Below are 12244 nucleotides of genomic sequence, written 5' to 3'. Positions count from 1 at the left end.
ATGATATCACAACATGATAATTGCATATTAGAACTGTTACTCTTATTCTGTGTTTGATCTAATAAGTTCAAATTATGATTTCTTAATATAATTAGCAACCATACTATTCTTTTGTCATGCCATTATTGAATCTAACTACTGACTAATATCACATTATTTATATTTAGTACTCTTTCTAAGCCTTTAATAACCTCACCAACAGCTCTTTGAAAGTTTTACAGTACTGATGAAATATTAAATAGAAGCTTAAAGATTCCATTGCTTCCTAATAATGTATTAAAAATATATAGTTTTGTTGTGTTCTTCATCTAGTTTTCCTGTACTAGACTACCAGTTGCATGTAGTACTGAAAAGACATTAGCATTTGGAATTTGTGAGACTGCATCCTGAACTGCAAGCAATGGGAAATGCTCTCTTTTAATCACTTTCAGATTAAGACATGTGAATCTTGTCTTTCTTAACAACAATAACCATGCTATTTATCCATTCTGTTGGCTTTAACTGATTCTTAAAGTTACCCATGGCCAGATTAAAGGGCATAAACAGGGCATTTCCTCGGCTCCTGTCTCTGTGTGTGCCCCATTAATGTGACCCAATCAGGATGAGTTTGACTGGAAAATATAAAAACAAGTCAAGAGGAAGCACCAGCTTAAAGTTTGTGATTTATTTTAAACAATGAAAGCTATTGTCCAAAATGTCATTCTCACTTTTGACTAATTATTTCCCCATGTCCCACATCCCATGACACACTTCTATGCATCCTCTGATCTGATTCTGACCTGTACTTCATTTTCTGACTTATGCTCTTCTGTTACAATACTTATTCACTGATTATTATCTTACATAGACACAGACAAACAGAATCAAAATTGATGAAAGAATAGAAGACATCTGAGCCCCTACCTTTTCTACTGGGCTTAAACTTAAACTTAACTAACCCTTAAACTTGTATTTAGCACTGAAAAGACAACAGTGCAACATGTAACTTCTGACACAATCATGGATGGTCCTTTCTGACTGATATAGATGCATATACAATTTTGAAGGTTTAGAGAGTCAGGTGAGGAGAATGGTAGTATGTCATCATTTATGTTTGAATTTTAGTTTAGTGGGTACTGCGTCTGAATGTTTAGTGGATAGTGTGTCTGATACAGCATCAATGAATGAGTCATACTGAGCAAGAAGCAGCAAATGCACTGTATCATGAACAATTCTGAACTTAAGGGCTACAAAAAATCTACCTAAACTATAAGATGATATCCCTATATTTGCATGTACTATCATCAGCCAGCAAGCAGATCCAGCTGCTACTTATACAGCTGAGTTCTACTCATGCCTGAAAAACCCTTGCAGTCCCCAATAGAACTAGACACATTGGGAAGTTCAAAACAACCCACCCAGGTGTCCCACTAGGATAAATAAGCTGTATAGCAAAAGGGAAAAACAACTTCTAAAATCCTACAACAAATCTCAAGCTGTCCACATTAAACACTCTACCAAAATGGTCATCAAAGTATTAACATCTTCAATCAGGGAAAGCAAAGCTAAAGATGAACTGGAGCTATCATATAAAACCAAGCCCAATTAGAAACCCTTCTTTAATTATAACAGACACTAAAAAGAACAATACCCAACAATGTTCTGAATTAAACCAAAACACCACCACCCACAATGACCCCAAAGCCATACCAAACATTCCTGCAAATAAATTCACTGAAAACTTTACACATAAAATAGTCACTGATATCCTATAAATTCCTAACATCACCTAAAATCTTAAGTGAACATCTCCTAACTGTCCTCTCAAAGGCCAAAAATAGCACTTCAGTGGGGCCAGGTAACTTATCTGAATGCCTAACAAATATCATTAAATGTGCCCTTGAGGAACCACTTCTGAATTTGTTCAGCTTAAGCTTAGCCACACAGTGTGTCCCTGAAGTACGGAGAACTGCTGTCATAAAGCCCTTTCATAGAGTGGGCCCCACTATAGACCCAGGACTACTACTGACCTATCATTTCAACTCGTCTAATCTGCAAGGCCTTGAAACATACCATATCAGATTTCATAAATTGCATTATCTAAACTATCATTCAGCTACACCCTCAGAAGTTCAGCTTTGATAAAGGAAGATCATGTCTATGTAACTTAGTTAACTTCTTTGAGAAGGTCACTGAGGCTGTAGACTATGGTTAGTTGATCCTCAGAGCCTGTCTGGATCTGATTAATACTTTCAACACCATCCCCCATTCTGGTACTGTAAGTTAAGAGACCTAAATATAGACCCATATGTGATGAGATAGATAGCAAACTGTCTAAAAGACAGAACTCACACAGTTAAAGTATCATCTGCCACCTCGGAAATTTATCACAGTAATTAGCAGTGTATCTGAGATCCCTTCTATTTGGCATATACTTTGCCAACCTCCAAAATGCAAATCCTGACTTGTGGCTAACAAAGCTTACTGATGACTACTTAAAAAAATGAATATACCACTAACGATAGAATGGTACCAGTAATTTATTGATATTTTATATCAATAAATTACTGGTGCCGTTCTATTGTTGGTGGTATATTCATTTTTTACTTGGTGGTGACAAATTTATGTTGGAGTGTGGTATTTTACTGACGACTACACATTAGGTGTTATTGTCCAGTCATGCCTTGATAAGTTGATACTACAGCAAGAACTAATCCTCACTAAACAATGGTGTACTGAAAAGGGACCAAAATGAAATGCAAGAAAGTGTAATATTGCCTTGTTTGGCAAAAAGCTTTTATCTCCTACCTACCCCACAATGATCATCTGCCTCAAAACTGTTATAGTGATTGAGATCTTGGCACTTGGTTGGCAACTCCCTCTCTTTTGACCACTATGTAGAATTAACAGTCAGAAAATCCTTCTATTTAGCAAAAGTGTTATCTAAAAGTATCATATCAAGGTTGAAAAATTTAACATTCCACTGTACTCTGCAATAATTAAACCATTTATAGAGTGCAATATCCCTTTTGGCATGAGCCTGTTTAGACATATCACACAAACAGAAAGATGCATGCACTTCTTTACCAAAAAAATCGCTGGTTTAAAGATCCTTAGCTGTCAGGAGAGGCTTGAAGCTCTTTCCCTTTAATCAGACTCTTCCAGACTCTTAGGGATATACATCCTGCTTTCCTTTCCATAAAGAAGTAATCCTGCTTGTTCTCTTTCACCTCCAAAAGACACACAATTCTAACACTAGAGCTAAGGATTTAAAACTCCACCAAACTATAAATAAAAAGCACTGATGGGATAGCATTACTACCCACCACTTATTGAATCTTGGGAATAAACCATCATTTTATGTTAAACAAAGTGATGCCTTTGTATCGTTCACAAATGACTTGTATGAATGGATGGGCGTCTGCAAATTCATTCCTGGCCTGACCTGTTTTACATTTACAGAAGAAGGAGGTACAGCAAAGAACTGCATCCAAAGCCATAACAAACATCCTTGCAGATAAGTTTACTGAGAATTTCAAACAGAAAACACTTGATGACTTCTATGCCTTGTAATTCTCATATTCCTATGATCCTATGATGATCACCTCAGGTCAGCAGTACACAAACATAGCATTTAAAACACTGCTACTTCTGTTAATGTGCTTACACTTCTAGTTACATTTATTGTTTAAATGACTCTTTCTCCTAGCCAGTTATATAAGAACAAGATATAGTTAAGTGCTGGCCAGTAGTTCACAGTATGCATGCACTTAACTAAGTTAGTTAGCTGATGCAGTGAGATTTGAATTACATTTCTCAGTCAGGCATAAATGTGTGGCATTTTTCATTGTGAAGTTACATTAGTAGGTCTGTCTAAGGTGTGCATGTGTACTATGCATGCTCCTGTGTTATGCTACCTTTTTAGTTATTTATGTATTTAACATTTGTTTACCGGGAAAGTCTGACTGGGACACAGCCCACTTTCAGCAGAAGCCCAGGGAGAAAAGCTCCAGATATAAGTCTTTGGAATGGGGGAGGAAACCACAGCACCCAAAGGAAACAAATGTGAATGCAGGGAGGACATGCAGACCCCACACAAAAGGCATCCCGGCTGAGAATTGAACTGGAAAACCTCTTGCTGTGAGGTGATAACACTAACCTCTGCACCACTGCACTGCCCATTTCAAACTGGTCACCTGATGTGAATATTGCTACAGTTTTATTTTTATTACATTGTTAACCAGGTAAACACACTAGGCAAAATATTTTTTCAGGGGTGACCAAGGAGCACTGCCTAGTTAAATGATTTACCCAGATTCACAGAGCTGGCAAATAGAGGCTGCGGGATTCAAACACTAAGCCACAGAATCAAGTTTATTAAGAAGTATTAGCCTTAAACCTCTGCACTAATTGTGAGACACTCCCCAGGGTAACTGCTAGATAATCCTCTAAGTATGCATGGTGAAAGTAAAAACTGCACTTAAACAGTAAGACCACAGTCTTGGTTGAATCTGCAAAGAATGAAATGTCAGAGATATTGTGTATGGCATTAGCCTATGCTTTAAAAAGACTAAAGAAAGGCAAATAATACTACGGACACAGTAAGCGCTGAGTCAACAGAAAATAATTTTATTTTTAGCAAGAGAGAACATTTGGAAGGTTATATAATTTATACTGGATCTAAAAAGATGAATTGGATTAGAGTCAGGAATGGGCATGATTCTGTTTTTATCCAAGGGCTTCACATGATGAATTATGATGAAACATTTACTGAAATACTAACTGGCAGGCAAATAAATGAAACTGGATAATGGAAGATTTTGTCATCAAACAGTCTGTTAGTTTCTAGATTATTCTGTTTGAAATGATGCTGTACTGTGCTGGATTGTGAATATTGTGTTCTTAATTAGTTAAACCAAAAATTACATGAAATGTATAGCACTGTATAAGCCTGAAAAGCAATTGTTTTGATTTAAGAAAGTTTGCTTACTTGCAAAGAGACTGATGTTGCCTTGGTGAGTGATAAAATCTTAACAAGGGTATTAAAACTTGTGTGGGCTATACGGAATGGTGACTGATGCCCTTAATAGCTCTCATTTGCCGCATTTATTTAATGCTCCCATTTTACTTCAATATTAAAATCTGCAATCTTGTCACAAAACAGTATGGACTTAAAATTATTAGACAATGACCAATAATTACAGTTACAGATATTTTAGTTTTCAAAAAAAGAAAATTATTTCAGTTTCCTGTCAATGATACATTTAAAAGTAATGTATCCTGTCCACAGTTTGGGGCATTTCCCTCATTATATTGGTCTGATTTGTGACTGATCAGGCTATGGCCACCATGCTTATGGTCTGAGATCTGTCCTTCATTACATTAACAGCCATTGTTGTCACTTCTGCTCTTGTAAATATTCAACGTTACCTATTGGATGACCATAGGAGGGAAAGCAAAACACATCCCAGTCAAGGGGCTATACAAGGAGGAGCAGAACCTAGTCAATTTTGACAGAAAATTTAAATCCTGGGTCTTGTTGAACCAATGACTTTAACACAGGAGCTCAGAAGAGGCGCAGCTTTGTTTAATAAAGCAGATAGGGCATGACTCAGATAATGTCCAAACTTGTTAAATGAATCATCTTTGGAAACAAAATACCATGGAGTAACACAATTTTTCATAATTAATGTGTAAACATTTGCTAGTTCAAAAAGTCATTAAATGTTATTTAGCTACAATCATTATTATGAAATCAAGAATATGACAGGTAGAGTATTTGTCTCCCTTGAAGAAGTAAGCCAAATGTCTGTGTTTCACAGCGTTTGTGTCATGGCTGGCTGAATAGAATGTTAGAAATCTGTGTTGAGATTTGTTGGAAAGGAATAGAAATGCATGAAGCTCAATGGGAAAAAAAGCCTTGTAGTAAAACAAAAGTATATAAATACAATAAAAGCAAGGATAACTCTCAGAAGTTCTGGTGGTAGTGGGGCATTCATGTAAACCTCTAGGAAGAAAAGTAAACACAAAAGAATAACAGTTAATCAGTTAATACAAAAAGAATCAAGGGCTACCAGAATGTCAAAGGTTGACATTATCGACATACGAATATCCACAATTATCTACAAGATGGTATTCTTTTCTGGTGTATTAACAACTCAGTCAAGCAAGTGCACTATAACAATGTATACTGTTTTTTTAACAAAATCTGTGCTTCTTTCTTCGAAGGACATTTAGTCTAGTGCTAAGATTCAGGATATACATTCTTGCAAATAAGTAAATCCTTTTTTGACTCCCGCCATAGTTATCTAGCTTGACAGGGTGCCGTTCTGTTAAGAAAGTGGATATGATTAAAATGGACAGTTTGACATGAGCAGAGATATATACTGCAACTAATACAACACAAATTTTAGTCATCTTTTAGCATGGTGAAGTTGCATGTATTAAAATATAAATTCAGCAGTAACTTACACTAGACTACTACATTCTGTAGTAAGCCACTATTCATTAGAAACATGGCTTTTCAGTAAAAATGGGAATTCTTATCATCAGTTAGTACAAAATCTGATTTCCATAAAATCTATATGAATTTGGTTAAAATATACACAAAATTAAAGTAGGACAGTATTCTAAATAGGACCAGGCTTAGAATCAAGACAATAAAAATTAGCACTCAAATTCAATCATTAATGTGTGATTCTGAGGGTTTTACATTTTAAGACTGAGACTGTAGTATTATTTGGGGACATTTCCCTTCCCTGAGAGCAAACTATCTTGGAGTTAATATATTTAAGGAGCAGGAATGTGAGCGGTACATCTCCCTATGTTGGGGTACAGGGGGTCACCCCCCCATGCAAAAATTACATTCTTTTTAAATCTAACTTGGCTTTCAGGAATTGTGATCTTTTGTGAAAAAGCTTATGACTGTTCATCATATGAACTCACATTTTAGTAATGGAGACAATCTAAACATTACTTTATTTGGATTTTTCTTAATTAGTCAAACCTGAATTCTAATGGAAAAAAAAATATTACAGCTTTACAACTATGTAGAAAAATGCATATGACTCACTTATAGAATTTTTTTTTGTATTTCATGTAGTTTTGCCCCTCCCTGCACAGCCATCAAACTTTTCCCCTCACCCGTACGACCAATTTGCATCCCTTATCTGGCTGGCCAAACTGTGTGGGTTAGAGATAGGCTGAGGTATGCCATCACCCTATAATGGTTCAGAATTACTGTTTATTTTGGCCATCCCTAATCCTGATCATGTAACCAGAGTTCAGTGACATCAATGCATCTTATGTGTGTATGTTACCACACACCCACCTCTACTGAGTATGGCTGTTGTTCGTATGTTACCATACACTCACCTCTACTGAGAATGGCTGTTGTTGCATTACCTACGTCAGATCTTCTTGGATTAGGATACTTTGGAAGGTTGCAACCAAGTACCATATAGTTGTCCAAGTTACAAAGTGAGACAGTCGCCTTTTTATTTTCATTGGTACTGCCTTTTGTGAGGGAAATGTACAAAGTAAAGGCAACAATCTTTTTACGGAAAAAAATGTTTAGAACAGGAGAGTAAAAATTGTAACTGCCTGCTTACGGTGTTGAAAGTTTAGTTTAGGCAAAGTGCTTGCAGCCCATACAAAGCCAGATATTCTTCTGAGCTGTCCAGTATGTGGAGACATGTTGATTATTACAGACATTGCCACTGGCTAAAAGCAATATTTTTGAATCTGTAACTGTTACTAAAAAGTAAGACTAAGAGATAGCTGATACATTGAATATGAATATTTGTTTCAAGAACTTTGTAACAGATTTGTTGCTATTAGTTTCAATATTGTCTTCTCAAAATTATGTGTCAGCTGAGATTCCTTACTAAAGTAATGTTCACAGAAATTTCAAACATGAATACTTTCAAATATTCAGGAAATTTAATATAGCAGTGTTGCAGCTTTTCTTTTATTTTTTTTATTATATGCCAAAAAACACAGAATGAGAAATACAACACTAAAAAATTATTAGAAATATTATTAACAGTCTATTGCTTTCAGCTGCTTGAGCCTTCATCAGAGCACAAAAAAATCTAAAAAAATCATCCATTTAAATAGAATACACTCAGGTCACATGACTCAATTGAAATAATTCAATTAATTAAAATAAAACCATGTCTCACCCCCCCCAAAAAAACAAGAAAAAAAAAAGAAATGAAAAAGTGAAACTAAAGCAAAAAACATAGGTAATAATTAATCATAAAAAACTAAAATCACAAAACAACATTATTTGCAATTGTTCCCGTGCTAGTTCCTAGTAAGCACAACTTTATAATTCACACTGTTGTTAAGCCCAGGTGTACTGTAAGCATACACTAAAATTTGTCATTTTAACCCTCTAAACTCATGCTCATTATCCCTGTCTCTGTCAAAAGTATTGTCAATAAAATCTATGACCACAAAGAGAAATTTCATTAAAGTTAAAACAAATGAAAGAATGCTTACTCAAAGCATTCTCATGATTTTTTACATTGATGGTATACCGATGTTCATAAATTCTTTTTCTTTGATCTCTTGAAGTCTTACCAACATAAAAAGCATCATTGGAATTACACTAAGCTAAATAAACTACATACTTTGAATGGCAAGTGAACAACCCTGTACCAGAAAAGTTCTACTTGTAATAGGATTAATAAAAAAAGAGGTCTCAGAAAGAAACCTACACTGGAACAATTATAACATGTATGTGTTCCTTTTTCACCCCTCTTACAATAACTATTAACCTCTCTTTCCATAATGGCTTTTACATTTTTGCTTTCTTGTTAAAAAATATGAGCTTGTCACCTACTGCCCTCTTAATTTCATCATTCATAACGAAAATCTTCCAATTTAAAAAATGGCATTTTTAATGCTACTACCATCTAGTGTGAAAACCAAAGGAATTCCAAAGGATCATTTTTGTGAAAAATTAATATTAACTTTAATCTGTTCTGTGCAAGTGCTTTCTTCCTTGAGAATTTTTTCAACAGCGCTCTGTGGATATCTCCTATTAAGAAATCTCTGATGTAATGCTTTGAAAAACAAGTCTATTCTGTCCTCAATGGTAGTTAACCTTTTGAGTCTAACAAACTGTACCTTGAGAATGCTACACTTCATGTAAGAGGGGTGCAACTTGAGTGATGCAACAAGGCATTACATGAAATGAAACATTCTTATAACATTCTTATAACTAATCATGGTATTCAACCTGTGGGTGTCAAAAGTTTTATAAACTTTTAAATCTAAAAAACTAACCTTAGAAGTATGACGAACATATGAAAGACTTACAAATTCAATGCTAGCACTAACCTTCTCAATTAAACATTCCAATTCACTTAAATACCCCTTCCAAATGAAAAATATGTCCTCAATAAAGCAAAAATAAGAATACATTTTGTCATGTCCCTCTGTCAATGGTAAAATATGATAAAGGATGTTCACTAGTTTATCATTAACATTTAATGTATTGAAGTGTGACAGTGGTAACATAACATGTTGATGAAGGTTAAAGTTCTACTGTAAGCACAAATATGCACAGGAGGAACCTGCACTTGTGGCAGATGATTTGTAGAAATATCACTTTTATGTCTAACAGAAGACACACAGATCCTATATATTTTACTTATCTAATGAGGTATATAGTTTTAATTATCTAGAACTTTCTTCAAAAAGCACCCATGCGATGAGTTTAGCCTAATAGTATCCATATTTACCTTTATGTTCAGTTTTAAACGTAAGTTTGTCATTACAGTCTTGCTCATCTGTACATCCACATATATAGAATACTCCATCTGCGTTGGCTTGCTGACTCATGACACATTCTGAAGTGTTATAATATGGAACCGTAACATTTTCTACCGGCAAATGTGGGTGGTGACATGATGTGCTAACACTGATGCCTTCTCCATTGTGTTTCCTAGGAATAAAAACAAAGAAACAGTTTACAAATGACCAGAATCTGCAGAAATTTAAATCAGTTACTTGTTTTATAACAAATTAAATCTTTGCAAGAAAATATAAATTATAAATTTGTATGTAGCATCTTATAAACATTTTTGGCTTGATCATAGTCTGTCCGTTTTGTGGATAACAGTACAAGTCTCATTCCACTGGCTTAGACAGAAGCAACATTCTCTATGGATAACAGCTATAATATCATATTAATAGGAGTATTAGGGAATGTATCAGAAGCATAGTCAAACTACCCATCTCACACCCCCACCCCACATAGTCCATTGGTGTTAATCCCTAGCAATACCAAAAAAAAAAATTTTATTTTACTGCCTTATTAGCCGTAAATTGCAAATGTATAATACAGTTTCTATATAATTGTGTGTATGTGTGAGGGAGTGCACACACACACACACACACACACACACACACACACACACACACACACATATATATATATATATATATATATGGTTTCCCTTCAGAAAATTGACTTTTGACTTTTTTGGAAAGTTCAACTGCATACAGTCAAGACTATATTATTGATTTTTTGAAAAGTTGAATTATTTGTACTGAGATCACAGTACAGTGGAGATTGAGGCATTTACACTTTTGCCCTCTGTAGTGTGATCTCAGAATAAGTATATATAATTTGCAGGGAAGGTATGGGGGTGCAGGGGGGTTGTTCCTTGCAAAAAGACATTATGGAACATCAATTATATGATCTTGACCATATGTAGTTCGATGTTTTATAACAATATTATGATATAGAGCCACAAACACACACCTATTTAGATAAATAGATCTGTGTGTGTGTGTGTGTGTGTGTGTGTGTGTGTGTGTGTGTGTGTGTGTGTGTGTGTGTGTGTGTGTGTGTGTGTGTGTGTGTGTGTGTCTGTGTGTGTGTGTGTGTCTGTGTGTGTGTGTGTATATGTATACATGTGTGTAAATACCCTATATGGCTGAATGTCATTCTTATCAAATTTACTATGTGATGGGTAAACTCATTGATCAGAATGTATTTTGATAACAACTGAATGGCATATTTCTGTTTTTACAAGACTCCTGAATACTAGAGGTAGTGCAGTTTTTCCACTTTCTCTGGTATTGTGGGATCTTGGAGTTGGTAAATTTATGTTAGGGTGGTTGTGGGGAACACCTCCACACTAGGGATGCAGGAGGACTCCCCCCTTTGCAAAAACATTTATTTTGAGATTTTGGATGGGTTTCATTGGCTTTGCCTTTCTGTGAAGTTTTTTGGTAGGTGTGCCTTTGGAAATTCCTTTGTTACTGTGTCATGTATCCCCCCACACATACATACATATATCAGAGAAAAAAGATGCATATATTTATTTATATAGTATTTGTTTATTGACATTTTATTACTGGGAATGTCTGACTAGGTAGGATTCCATTTTTAGCAGAGGCCTGGGGAGAAAAGCTCAAAAGTATTACAAAAACATTTTAAGAACAATAATTTTACAATCTTTAAAAATAATACATAAAGCAACTACAGTTTAAATACTTTTACCAAATTAGATATAATATGAAAACATTGGTTAACAAATGATCCCAGTTATATGAGAATGAGTTAATATTTAGAGACATTTTAGCCAGTTTATAGAGAAATTGAAGATGTTAGTATAATATGAACAGGAATTACAAAATGAACTAAGAGAAAAGCAGGCTTATAGTATATTAAATGAGAAAGCCAGGGAAGAGAAATTGGTAGAAGTAAGGAAGTGAGTGAAGAAGGGAGAGTAGGGGGGTGTAAGGTATGAAAAAGTAATTTTTCACATTTAGGGATATAGTTTATTCTGGTGCTGAGCAAGAACAGAGACAGCTTTTGGCTAGAAAGTCTTTCAGAATGGTTTTGAAGAATGAGACGGAGGGTATTGACCAGATGGATACGGGTTAGAAGTTCCAGGCTTTAGCAATATGGTACAAGTATAAACAGATTTTTTAGGTTTGTTTTGGTCATTGGATCATAATGACCGATTGGGAACATAGTTGTGTAAAATGTTATTTAGTGCTGGGCAAACAGAAGAATTCTGGATAATTTTATAGGTGGTAAGAAGCTGTACATATGTTAGTTATTGGGGTAGTTGTGACCAATTTAGGCTTTTTACTGCTATAAAATGATGAGTTCTAGAATGGATATTTGCTGCAAATTTAACAACTTTATTATAGCATTATTCAAGTTTGGATTTTTGTGAAGCCTGAATGTTATTGAGATGGGAGTGCCATAAAGAAGTGTTGGGAGGAGATAAGTAGT

The 12244-nt window shown here is 35.0% G+C and overlaps 1 protein-coding gene across 1 annotated transcript in view; it reads right to left on the bottom strand.

Annotated features, from left to right (window-relative positions):
- Positions 1 to 12244, bottom strand: part of LOC122804856 (TGF-beta receptor type-2-like) — a 1261414-nt gene that overhangs the window by 671859 nt on the left and 577311 nt on the right. The window contains exon 3 of the mRNA XM_044075019.1: positions 9732 to 9934. Within this exon, the coding sequence (XP_043930954.1) occupies positions 9732 to 9934 (203 nt within the window). The remainder of the gene's footprint in view (positions 1 to 9731; positions 9935 to 12244) is intronic.

The sequence above is a fragment of the Protopterus annectens genome, chromosome 6.part0, assembly GCF_019279795.1.
Source record: "Protopterus annectens isolate FY-2018-M chromosome 6.part0, PAN1.0, whole genome shotgun sequence".
NCBI classification, from domain to species: Eukaryota; Metazoa; Chordata; order Ceratodontiformes; family Protopteridae; genus Protopterus; species Protopterus annectens.
Note: the sequence above shows the minus strand (reverse complement) of the source record. Positions and strands in the feature narration are given on the sequence as shown.